The 13,721-nt window shown below is 28.9% G+C and overlaps 1 protein-coding gene across 1 annotated transcript in view; it reads right to left on the bottom strand.

Annotated features, from left to right (window-relative positions):
- LOC113374749 (echinoderm microtubule-associated protein-like CG42247) overlaps positions 1 to 13,721 on the bottom strand; it is a 94,166-nt gene that overhangs the window by 13,077 nt on the left and 67,368 nt on the right. Inside the window, exons 6-8 of the mRNA XM_026614721.1 lie at positions 2,737 to 2,928; positions 2,456 to 2,572; positions 2,073 to 2,334 (exon numbers count right to left, since the gene is read on the bottom strand). Of these exons, the coding sequence (XP_026470506.1) occupies positions 2,073 to 2,334; positions 2,456 to 2,572; positions 2,737 to 2,928 (571 nt within the window). The remainder of the gene's footprint in view (positions 1 to 2,072; positions 2,335 to 2,455; positions 2,573 to 2,736; positions 2,929 to 13,721) is intronic.

Raw genomic sequence — 13,721 nt, 5'->3', positions numbered from 1 at the left:
CGATCCAAAGATCTCTGCGAGGCATGCTACTGACTGAGCTGAACCAATAGTAAAAATTTTCATAATTTTTTTCTTCTGATTAGTAGAATACAAGTTTAAAAAATTAAATCAAAATTGTTTTTTGGGGATTTTATATGGATGCATCCGAAAAAAATAAAAATATAAAAATCATGACTTCAAAAATGTCTAAAGCAGCATTTTATTTTAAAATTATTATCAACTTCCATAGTGATCTCAATCCATCCACCGCTTTTATAACAGCTTTGTAATTTACTGTTTTATTTTTGATAACAAAAAATATGTAACTAGTGTGAATCAGCAGAAATATACATATCAGATTTTAGACTACGCAACTAAACTACAACAGTGCTGTTTGGTATTTTATACTCGCATGCGTTTCTATTATAGTACATCAGTAATTAAAATTGGAATTAGAAAATTATTATATTAAGTATTATAAGTAATAATATACTAAGTATTAAAAGAAGATTGAGCAGCACATGAGCGAAGACCAGTTTGGTTTCAGAAAGAAAGAGGCATCAGAGATGCCATCGGAATACTGAGAATGTTGGACAAATGTCTCGACGTTAATAAGGACATTTGGTTCTGCTTTTTAGATTGGCAAGAAGCCTTTGACAGAATCAACTCAAGAACATTAAGGAAAATTTTAATCGATTGACGAGATCCAGAATCTGTATATGGGACAGAAAGTAAAAGTTTGAATAAACCATGGAGATAGTATAGAGAAGTAGGTAGAGGAGTGGGGCAAGGATCCTGTGCGGAGAATGACTTGTCAACGAGGACCTTGAAGTCGTTGATGATTTTTCGATTGGAGAAAGAAGATTGACTACCTTAAAGTACGCAGATGATGAATACGTGGTGATTTCAGAAATAGAAACTGAGTTACAAAACACGATTAGCAAAATCATTGAAGTGGACAGAAGATACGGAATGGAGATTAACATCAACAAATCGAAAGTGATGAGAATGTCAAAACGAGACGAGCCACTCAGGATAATGGTAGGGAATCGAGAATTGGAAGATGTCGATAATTTCAAGTATTTGGAAAGCATCCTGACCAGGGACCAGATACTGCACGAGGGAAGATCAGGGCAAAGATCGCAAGCGCCAAGGCGGCATTCACAAGGAAGTGAATGCTACTGACAAGCAAACTGAGTCTCGACTTGTGGAAGAGATTAATAAAGTGTTATGTCTGGAACTTAGCCCTGTACGGATCAGAGAGATGGATTCTGAGAAAGGCTGACAAAAATTATATGGACAGTTTTGAAATGTGATGTTGGAGGAAAATGGAGAAGAAAAGTTGGATAGATACAATAACACATAAACTCCTGAGAGGAGTGGACAAACTAAGAACTATACTGAGCATGACTCCGAAATGGAAAGGAAACTGGATCGGACATATTCTGCAAAAAGAGTGCCTTTTACACAACGTTGTAGAAAGTAAAATAGAATGACTAAAAGGATTCAGAATAAGAAGAATGCAATTGGTTGATGACATACGAGAGAAAAAAAAGTAAAGGAAATTGAAGGTCAGAGTACAGGATCAGGACGTTTGGGATCAGAAATTTGGAAAGAAGAATCCATAAGACGAAATAAAATGTACTTAATAGTAATAATATGGTAATGGGAATAATAAACAAGAAATGGAAAGGAAATCATTGATTTTTGATGCTCTGATACCATGCACAAATGATACCAAAGCCTGTTGATGCAATGAGATCACGAGAATTTTAATACTATAAATTTGAGTAATAGTATTGAACATTTTTATTGTATTAACCCATGCTTTTGACTGAGTAGTTCATTATTATTATTATGATCAGATATGTTTCTATAATGCCATTTAATTTTACGAATATTTTTCTCAATGAATATAAAAATGCTTAACTCCGTGCAACTTAATTTCTAAATCATAATGTTTAAGAACAAATAATAATTTGCTAAATATCTTGTAAAAAAATTTAATCTGAATTGCTCTTAAGACTCTTTTTTACAAAAACAGCTAATTTTATAATCATATATATTACATAGAGTGATATTTTAATTCTTACCTCTCCCGGTGGGTACAACTTCCCCATCAGCCGCATACAAGGCCCTGGGCCTGCTTTTGCTTCTGGCCCTCCTTTGAGGCGTTTTGGTTCCACTGGGTTCGTCACCAGCGACGCTGGCGGTTCCCGTGGGAACACTGCTCAGGTTTCCTCGGGATCTGGATCTTCTGACTATGGGAGATCCTATGGTTCCAATTACACCCGAACCGAGGTAGAATGTATCAAAATCGGCAAACTCGTTGCGGAGCTGCGAAAAACTACGTACCTTGGAGAAAGAAAAAAGTAGAGATATGTTAGATACATAGATAATATGTAAATTCTCCTAAAATACACCAGTTTACCCAAATTTGTATGCATATGACAATTTTATTTCAAATGATACTTACTTCTTGTCCGCTCGGAGTGAACATTCTTTTAGCACCGCTCATTTTTAAAACTTGGCCCAAGTCTTCCAAAACTTCTTCAAAAGGTTGTGATGTGCGCAGATTGAGTAGAACTCGACACTAAAATTATTAAACACTTATAACTCAATTACTTGTCCATGTGTGAGCTCCTATTGTTCATTTTTGTATAAAATGTATTTTCATAAATTAAAATTTATCAAATACTATTATTACTAAATGTACTAAATGGTATTATTAATACCATTTAAAGTTATCAATTTTACCTGTACACTATGGTCCATATTATTTACAATCCTTATGACTCTGCCCGCCGTTGGCTTCGTGCTCGCCATGTTAGGGTTGTGCATTGTGTCTGCTTCTGCAATGGAAGATTTACGGGATAACGAAGCTCTGCCCCAACCCTGACCACCGGGTGCAGCGTACCAGATGCCGTTCTTCTTACCGTAACTCGCCGGCTGCAATAATAAAAAAATTATAATTTAATAACAAAACTTGTAATTATAATCAATAAACTAGTGGTATATGCTTAGTAGGTTTTAGTCTCTGTAATTTATTTCAAATTTTGCACATCAAGTTTCATATCAATTTTTTGACTCCAAAGTATCTCGGAACTGGATCTGGATTCATCAAAAATTGATGTGCATATTATCAATATAAATCAAATATTTGTGAAATATGAAATCAGTTCAGCCATTTTTCTCTAAACTTGGCCCACACAAAAATGGACATTCTGGAAAGTTATACAGATTACGATACTAATATTTAATTTCGTGATATACTAAATATTATAAATGAAACATCATGACTATACAATTTGATTAATAATAAGTGATTTGTTGAATCTTTGAATCGTCGTTGAGCTTGAAAGCTCTCATCAAGATGAAACTTTAGTAGATTTTGATCGCTTGATTTCGTATTATATACATAGTATACCAAGATTGTATATGTTACACATATTCCATTTGTATTTCCGTAATGCATTTTTATAAAGCTTAGGAATTTTAAGAAAAACATATTGCATATAAGTACTCTATAATTTAATATCATTGAAATAATTATGTGATGTGCTTTATAACACACTGAGCGTTGAAAAAGATATGTTATTACGAAATTATGCATAGAGTGAACGCATTATTATTTGGCGTAAATTCAAGGACGTTACCATTTTTTACCTTAAATAGTTTACCATTTCATAGTTACATTTTTTATAAATGCGTATTTAGTTAAGTCGAACTGGTTTAAAAAAAAATAGTCACATCTATATTAAAAATATTCTACCTTTTTAAAAAATATTTTTTAATAATACCACTATTAATTTGAATATTAATTGCACTGTTAATTAATTTTAATATTATGAATAAGTCTAAATCATTTGTGTTTTTATGTAGTATTTTATAAAATGCTAAAATAATCATTTCCGTACTAAATATTTTTCTATGGTGAAAAAATTTAAATTAATGATTATAAGAAGCTTTTGCTTTCATCTTATTATAATCTAACTAAGAAAGTAATTAGTGAAACATAACTTTTAATTTTTTAAATTATATGAATAATCATATTCAATTTAAATTATAATCAATTTCAAAAATTTAAACGCCATTCGATGTATCTCAGAGGACCATCGTTTCTCGGTTTTGCGCGACATTCGGCCGAACCGTTTCTTTGTAATTTGCAAAAAAGTGTGAAACTTTTTGTCCACGTTTTAGCTTACAATCCTGAATCGATTTAAAAAAAATCGAAAACTGTTCGAAAGATATTGGTTGGGAATGATACTGGTTAGTTTTAGGTGAAGATCGACCGAGACGATTTTTATAAAACTTTTTTTGCCGATAGATATCATGGTCTTATAGAACATACTAAAATATTTCGGTCCTACGATAAGTAGTTTAATTTTAAAAATTCATCGACAATTAAAAAATATTTTAGTCAAAATTTGTGTCGAAAGTCGCTTTTGTGATGTAATAAGTCAATCAAGTTAATTAGAAATGGCTTTGGAATTAGCAAAAAGTAAATAACAGTCTTCAAAACTTTTCTCAGGGTGTGCAAAAAACAGTTAGCATTTATTTAAATTATCAAATAATATCTAGAACTACGTTTATGATATATGTAATCATAGCAGTATTTTATTATAGCAGATGCAATATTTCACAAAATAATTTATTAAGCGTTAAAAAAAAATGTTTCGACGTTCTTCATGAAACTGAACATTTCGATATAGTTTATTCGTTAAATAGTTGTACGAAAAGTGGAATACTAAAATACAATTTTAGGACATATAAGCACACGTGACTGTGTACTTTAATTAATAAAATTGCAGATATTATAAGTGTGTTTGAGAGATCAATTGGAAATTGCAATGCTTTGACCAAGCGAAAGCTTGATTTTTGAAATAAACTGTTGAAAATTTTATCTGAATATATAAATCTCAAATTTTTGCAATTTGTCTTGAGTCAAAATGTCACTTTCAACTAATTGTGTTTGTATACAAAATAATAAAAAAAAAACTTTCTTAACTTATATGTATTCAATGATGAAATATTCAAGCGATTCAATTAAATCTAAGCAAATATTTTTTAATCGATGAATCACATAAATCAGAAATCTGGTTATGGACCCTTATGGGTGTAGGCCCTTATATATGTGCCTACACTCTTAGATCATCTATCTCTATGTGCAAAACTTTTAATTGCCATTTTTCTCTATGGATCTCATATAAAAATTCTACTCTTCACTATGGACTCTGCCACTCTATAAGTTCTATATTTTCGGGCCCTTTCAAAAAAAAGCTTGGTAATTAGGTAACAAACACTTTCTCTCTAGATCTCAAGCTTACACAATATCGTAATCCATATTAAATCAATAAAATATTTTACTGTTAAATAATGTATTAAAAGTTGTGTTTTGTGTTCAACTATTATCCCAAACGCTAAAGGCAGTCTTAACAATGCCATTAATTAGATGAGATCGATTCCGATTAACGAAATTCCTCCGACTGACTTGGATTGCATGAATGCATAGAACTCGTCGCTTAGCCTCCGTAATGAGTTTTTGTCATGACTCGCAAATTATTTAAGTGAAAATTAATCACACGGCACGTACTTTTCTTATACGAAGCGGTCCGATATTTTTTCCTCTACTGTTATTATTTTCCCACATATATTTTTCCTTCGTCTCGTTATTTTAATTAGCTTTGCATGGCATTGCATTCGGTCAGGTGGTTAGTTGGTCAGGTGGTATATGGTATGGTGTGGTATGCTGGTCTCGGCGTGTGGCATTGCTGATAAAGAACTGGAACTGGAACTGGAGTCGGGTCAGGTATCGCAGGTAATTGTAACGCTCACTCGAAACGGCGCGATTTGATACGAAACGACAGATTCAGATAAGGAAATCGATCAGATTCTTTTAATATAATGCTTTCTATTAGAACTAGTCGTATGTGGCATCGTGCCTCAAAACACATTGGCCGTTGTAAGAAGCAAACGTTGTGACGGGAACTTCGAGTCCTGACACTGACATAGGATTATCATTTTATTTGTTGGGTGGAAATTAAATAGAATTTAAATTGTTGATTTAAATTTGAAATAGAATAGAATTAAAAGTTGAAAAAAAAGATTGCGCGTATGGTTCACACGCTATTGAAGTAAAACTTATTTTCTACTGTACAAGATGGCATTTAAGTAAAAATAAATACATCATATAACAATTTTGAATAATGTTTATTTGTAATATGGCAACACTTGTGATGCACACACTTATTAGTGTCAACCATTATACACATTTATATAATGATACATTATAAATTATATATTTATAATGGCATTTAAAATATGTATAATATTCAAAAACAATAATGTAATTAAAGTCATACTTCAATGACATGATCGGTTTCTCATTGTAATAAGCATTTAGAAATAAACATTCATTAGAGAAATGAAGTAATTGCTGATTAATAAAAATTCTATAATATTCGTTCACACAGTAGATTATGTTATACAACGCCTAAACAATTATTGTTTTTGCAATATCACTCATCATGTAATAATTGAGTTTGAAGAACTTCATGTAATTTAAATTAACATACATTCATTGACTGATGGTATTTTTTTATTTTTTCGCTGGCGATATAATCTCATTCTTTGAATAGCTGTAATATCTGTTTTGCTTGAAAAATATTTTCCATTTCAATAACTTCAAAGATTTATAGAAACTACGAATAATATAGACATTATAAATAAAGAATTAATGCTGCATTTGTTTTATTATTTTCATTATAATTATTTACTGAGGACAGGGTAAAATATTCTTCTGATTCAGGCATTTTTCTTTAAATCGGGTAACAATGTAACTTTAAAATGTTTATCTATGCCGATTTCTTTGTTGGTATCGGTACGCATGCAACGACAGATCTTTATTCACATATGCGGCGACTAATCATAATCGACCCGTATAGAAATGATATCATCGAGATCGAATGACGAATCATTGGCACGCGACTCTTATCTTATCTGCCGTAACGCACTTCCGTTGCATTTGTACGAATTCAGACCCTAGTCGCGCCTAAAGAAGTTTTACTTAAAAAAAGAAACAAGGTTGAGCGAATTTGCTCCAATTTAGACTTTTCTGCCCCCATAAGTGCGTTTATGTGACTCTTTATTTAAAACAAAAAATATTGATTTTTAATAAAATTACCATTGACTTGTTAAAATATCGATTATTAACTAAAACCGCCTTATTAGCGAAACTAAACTATAAAAATTTTAATAAAATCGTTTCAAGCACAATCTTGAAATTGAATTTAAAAAAATATTTGTGGAAAAGCTCTCCTTTAGGTTAGAAGTAAAACTACAATTAAGAAGTCAGTTATAAAGAAAACTGGATAATATAGGATATATAGAAATAGTATAATTTGATAATTTAAGAGAATTTCAGGATTTATACAATAAAAATCCAGATTTTAATTACTGATTTATACTAAATTAGTATGGAGTAGGAGAGCCTGGTTACGATTGTGCTACTTTTTTGATTAGTCATAATTTTGTTAATTTACCAGTTAGCTGGGAGAAAAGGAAACTAAATCGTATTTTGAACATTTGTCTCGTGGGAATACTGAAATTATTTTCTTGAATATGATATAAACACCAAAACACCAAAACACGATATAAACACCAAAATCATTTGGACTCTTATTGTCCAAAATATGTAACACAACACGACATAATCATGTAAACAAAACTTACGAATATAATATAACAATATATAACAGAACATAATTTTTCGAACAAAAAATTTTTGTGAATAATTTTGTTTTCTTGTATTGATTTTTCCTTTTCCTTTCTCTTTCGTATTTTGTCTTAGTTAAGTTACATATAAAAAAATATGTTTAAATTTCATCCATAAAGGACAAGAAATGCATGTCACAACATATACATATCACATAAAACTATTGCTGTTAAAAAACTGCTAATGTTCAACTTACAGCAAAATAACAAACAAAGTAATTTATCTGTATACAAGTAATAGTTAGTATTAAAGTTTAAGTTTAAAGAAATCGAACAAAAAACTTAGTTTTGACTCTTTTCGAGCAATGCGTTTTATAAATCGTGTTAATGTAGGTCTCAATGGAATAAAGGAAACTTGCTCGAACAAACATACTTCATCTTTCTCCCTTTGAACCCTATCGTAAAATCAGTATATTTTAGTCGTTATGACGACTGTCACAACCGTACATCTTCATCTGATGTTGAGGTTTTTAAAATATATTTATGATTAGATATTTATAATGATTTGATCTTACATTAGAATTTAATATTTTAAGGATCTATATTTTATTGACCTCTATTTAGTAAAATACAGACATCTCTTAATTAACTATCTTACTCTAAATTCAGTTATTTATATAACATTTGATAAATTCAAGAAGTTTAAGAAGAAAGCACAACTTCATGTGATGTTCAGAGAATAGATTTATTTAATATAGTAATATAGTTGAATAATATAGCTTCATATATTCAGAAAGTATAAAAGGAAAAAATATTTTTAAAAATTGTATTTATATTAATTTACTCTTCCATTAAAGTTTATTAATTCATCCGACGTCCTATAAATCCAGAAACTTTCAAAAGAATGAAAACACTTTGCGTGTTAAATCATGAGTTTCTCCCCATCAGCCCTCCTACCCCTTATAGAGAGACGTCAGACGGCTTTGACGGAGAAATTTTTAAATATTGACAAAATTGCACAAGGCGTCTATGATTCATATCAACTATGTACATGCAGAAAATTACATATTATTATGCAAACTATATTCTGTAGAAACACATAGAATTATATAAAAGTCAAATTCTATCATATTTACATACAGCTGGAAAATTAATGATCCGATATTGTCTACACGTGTATGAGAGGATTGATCGAAAATAAAATGATGCTGATCCTATCAGAATATTAGCATAATTACTGTTAAAATTTGAAATTTTTATATTATAATGTTTTGTTATTATTTTGGAATTTAGCTAAAAATTATATTTGTTTATATATTACAGAAAATTAAGTATGTATGTAGTCCAACTTCGTAAAATGATTTTAAGCAATTTATATTAGAACTTGCAAACTTTAAATAAATTCATATTGCGTATTTTTCGTATTTTTGTTTATTTGCCTGTGTATTGCGATTTTCCAAGTAATAGAAAAAGATAAGAGTTGTTAGATTTTTAACTAAATTTAAAATATGTAAATCAATGTCAATACAAAATATTAAAAACATTAAAAGTAAACTAGTGGTGTATCGCATCGTGTCTAAAAGCTAATTGCTGGAACTTTCCGTACCAAAACAAAATTTAGAACCAAACCAAAACCAGCCAAAAAATTTAGAAACCAGCCAAAATTATAATTAAAATCTGAAATGAAAATGAAAAATTTGAAATGAAATTTCAAAAAATATAATGGACTAGGAATCCGAACTTAGAGCTTTTGTGATTAGAAAAAGTGTTAGTTATCTGTTAGTGAACAGCATTAATTATTATAATTAATTATAATGTTATTTTTTCTTTTTCCATTTGTATATTATTTTGTTAATCTCAATGTTTCAATTTCAATTACTTATTCAAATAGGTTTATAGTTTCATACATTTTGATTGATATGTATACAATTATAATATTTATTTTGTTTATTATAAATCATTAGCAATCAAAATTCTATAAGATATTGTGTAACGTTCTTATAAAACTTAAAATACACAGAGGAGTTTGGGGCTATCTGTAACAGGACTAAGTAGTAACAGGATTATTATTATTTCAACAGAACATTAAAATATTTTTTTGTTTCGATTATACATGTAAATCCTGCATAATATTGTCATAGCTACTGTCCTGCAGGCCGACGAAGTAAACAAAATTGTGCAGGTGCGTTTGGTCTGACATGTGATATAAAATTCTATCATAAAATTTTGGTTAATACTCCAGTCATTATAGTAAATTCACCTTGGAGTTTGAGATACCCAGCTATAAGTCTGTAAATACTTGTATATTGACACCCTAAAACTGTCTCAAAACCTACATATGTTGCGCACACCCTACCATATGTAGGTTTTGAGACAACTTTTAGGTGTCAATATACAAGTATTTACAGATTTAGCGCCGGGTATCTTGAATTCCAAGATTCTTACTTAATTTAGGCTTAAATGACTGGACTATAAAACGTTAATTATCGATTAATTTTAAATTTTATGTATCGTATTTAGTTTGAAATTTATATATCTTTAATGTGTAACAACTTATGTGACTGCTAAATTGTATAAATAGGTATCTTGATTAATGTAAAAAAAATTACACCTGGGGTTAGTTGAAACATAACCTTGGGGCTATTTGTAACATACAATATATGAATTATATACAGATTCAAGTGAAGAAGATTGGATGGAATTCATAGTTTGTAAGATGTGGGCACATGTAAATTGTGTTACAAGAGAGACACTATATCTTTTATTTGCATTATGACAATAAATGTAGTTTGCGTTGATTTGTGATAAAACTTTATATTATTGAAAGGTGACCACACGTCCCGGTTTGGCCGAAAAGCAATATTTGTCCCGGATTTAGATCTTTTGTTCCGGATTGTCCCGGGTTTTTGAAAAGTATAGGTCTATAATGAATTTTTTCTAGTATGCTTATATGAAAAAGGCGAGTTAAAATAGCCATTTATATACATCATTTTGAAGTTTACGAAAATAAATTAAATTAAATTTTACGAAAGTTAACAAAAATTATAAAAATGAACTTCTTGGCTCCCTGAAATACCGGAATGCTACCTTTTTTTAAATAATAAGAAAACTTAACAAAATTTCATAAGTTTCAAAGCTGGCGGATTTTTATTGGATTCTTAAACAACGTTTGTTATTTTAAAGTTACATTAAATTTTTAGTATTAACCCCCACCCTTTCCGTCTTAACGAAAAAAAACTGTTCCGGTTTTGACTTGAAAAAATTTGGTCACCTTAATTATAGGAGACATCATATATTTTGTTCGTATATATTAATTATAGGTGCTATGATATATAAAAAGAATTATTTAGAAACAAGTTAATTTTCTTAGGTAAATAATAATTTCTTGTACGGGTAGATGTTAGCCTAGCCTCAAACACGGGGTAAGTTGTAACACGGCACTTTTTCTAAAAAATGATAAATTGTGAAATAATACTCAGTAGAGGAGTAGTTAAAGCATCGATCCACGTTTCTTTGTAAAAATACAATCAGCGTATCTCAATATATATTAATTAAAAAAAACTTTTACAATAAGCTCCTAGCTCTCCGACATAAAAGAACAAAGAAAAAGAAAATATAATTAAATTAAAAAAATCTAAGTAAATAAATATCAATATTAAATAAAAATTATTTCTATTATTGCAAAATGTTTCGATGTTGTGGAGTAAAAAATATATAATTCGAAATATTATTATTGTCGGCTTGTATATTACATAGGCATTTCGTTATGTCGCTCAGTTTAATTTTTGAGCAAATAAAATGATTGGCCATGAATATTAAGAGAGCGAGCGATAAGCGTTATTTTCAGATTGTAATTTATATGGACCCATGCGAAACGTAACCTCACGCACGCCGCTCAGGCGGCAAGGTCGATTCCTATGGATTTTCATTTTATAATAATTAAGGGTTTTTGTCCTTGCCATAACAAGGATACTTATTATGTTGTTATTGCTTTGACGCCAATTAGAAAATCAACTACTTAATTTTTATTACGCGATACTGATAAAATATAATATAGGTCTGGTGGAATAGTTAGAGCATTATCGCTGTGGTTGTATTTCTGCATTCTAGGTTACCAAGTTTATAATTTGACTTAATTTACTTTTCTCTCTATAAATTCTATTACTTGTTTTGATGTGCTCGTAATAATCATTTTGAGTAACAAACAAAATTTTTTTTAAATTTTTTTTTGACTATCACATATATTTCACAAATAACTAAAGGAGTTAATTAAAATCAGCAAACGAAATCAGTAAAAATGTGTTTGTAAATATATTATTCAAGATTACGTAATTCTAGTTTATATTTATGCTCTATAATAAGTTCTAATAAAGCTGGGCGTATTAATAAATAAAAATAATATAACAATGATAGTCAATAAATATTAATAAAATTATAAAATCGATGTTTATTAAACTTATGAAAGTATACATTATTATAGTTTGTTAGTATATTAATATGTATTAAATTATGTCATAGTAAATGAATTGCTTGTATATGCAATACTTTAGTAACGATTGATCATTTTTTAGATACAACTGCTATTAAAACATGAAAACTTACTATCTCTGACATTTGCTTTCTAAAATATTTTAATTTTTATATTAATATAGAAATAAACGTCATACTTCCAGATGATTAAAATATTAAATGCTTTTTGAGTTTTTCTTTCTTTAAATTTAAATTGATAAACTTATTATGGTGATATTTGATACATTTATGCCCGGGAGTTACTTTATTCAAATTATCCTGATTTTTCTTGTCAAATCTGTACTTACATAAATTAACATCATTAACAGAACAGATGATTTTCATATTAAAGTTATAATAATAGTATCTTGGTTTATATTGTTTGGTAATATCATTAGTTTTTTATTTATTTAAAACTTAAGTAGGTATTATTGATGTAATTTTTTATAGACTTTTGGGAAAACTAGTATACCTACTTGGAAATAATTTGTGATTTTTCATCCAAATGAACAAAAATATTTTAGTATTTCATAGTATATTTATATTTATCTATAAAAATATTATATATGGAGTCCGAAATTTTAAAATCATTATTGTATGGGTAACAAAAATAAATTTTTATAAGATTTTGAAAGAAATAGCACGCAGAGCGATAATTTTCAATATCTCTATAAAAATATTTTGAAGTAGCTTTATGGCAATTTCGTATTTTTCTACATATATATTATATGTATTTCCAAAACAAATGTTTCGATATATTTATACATATATTTAAATATGTATATATATATATAAACAATTTTTCTAAAAAAAATTCATACCGAAAATACCTGTTGCATATTTGTTGGCATAGACACCACTACGAAAGCGGCTGACTCTTCATCACTATCCCACATAATAATAATACAAAGTTTACTAATTTACATCTACAGCATTTGATTTAGAAAAATACTCTTTCCATAAAAGTTTCGTTATCCAAATGTCGCAATATAACTAGGAACACTAAAGTTTCAGATAGAGTACATACTTCGATAAATTACTCCGAGATAGTAGATATAAATTATTAATACTAAATTTAAATTTGTTAAATGGTAGTACAAAAATATATTTCCTAGTTATTTATATTTTTATATATATTTTTTTAAGTTTTCGTAGAACACCATGTAGTGAGAATTCTAAAATTACGGTGGAGACGCCACGTAGTTTTATATTTAAAATATTGTTCATTAAAATTTAAACATTTACTTAAGAATTATTTATAAAATACACGAAACACGTATTTATATTTATATTTAACACTTATTATTTTTAATTATTATTGCTCAATATTATTTTAACAAATAAACGCTGAACAATATATTAACTATTATTTAAATTTGAAGAAATCTATTTATCGTTTAGTTTGAACTATATTTCCAACTTTTTCCACTCCGAACAGCTAGTTAATTCTAGTGTTGCCAAATGATGACTGAAGCTACAAAAATGTAGACAACAATGTCGTACACCAACAACCCCGTGCC

This window comes from Ctenocephalides felis, unplaced genomic scaffold (genome assembly GCF_003426905.1).
Source record: "Ctenocephalides felis isolate EL2017-DRISC unplaced genomic scaffold, ASM342690v1 CF-g0.4_SCAFFOLD_01886, whole genome shotgun sequence".
In the NCBI taxonomy this organism is placed as follows: domain Eukaryota; kingdom Metazoa; phylum Arthropoda; class Insecta; order Siphonaptera; family Pulicidae; genus Ctenocephalides; species Ctenocephalides felis.
This window is presented reverse-complemented; position numbering and strand designations above follow the sequence as displayed.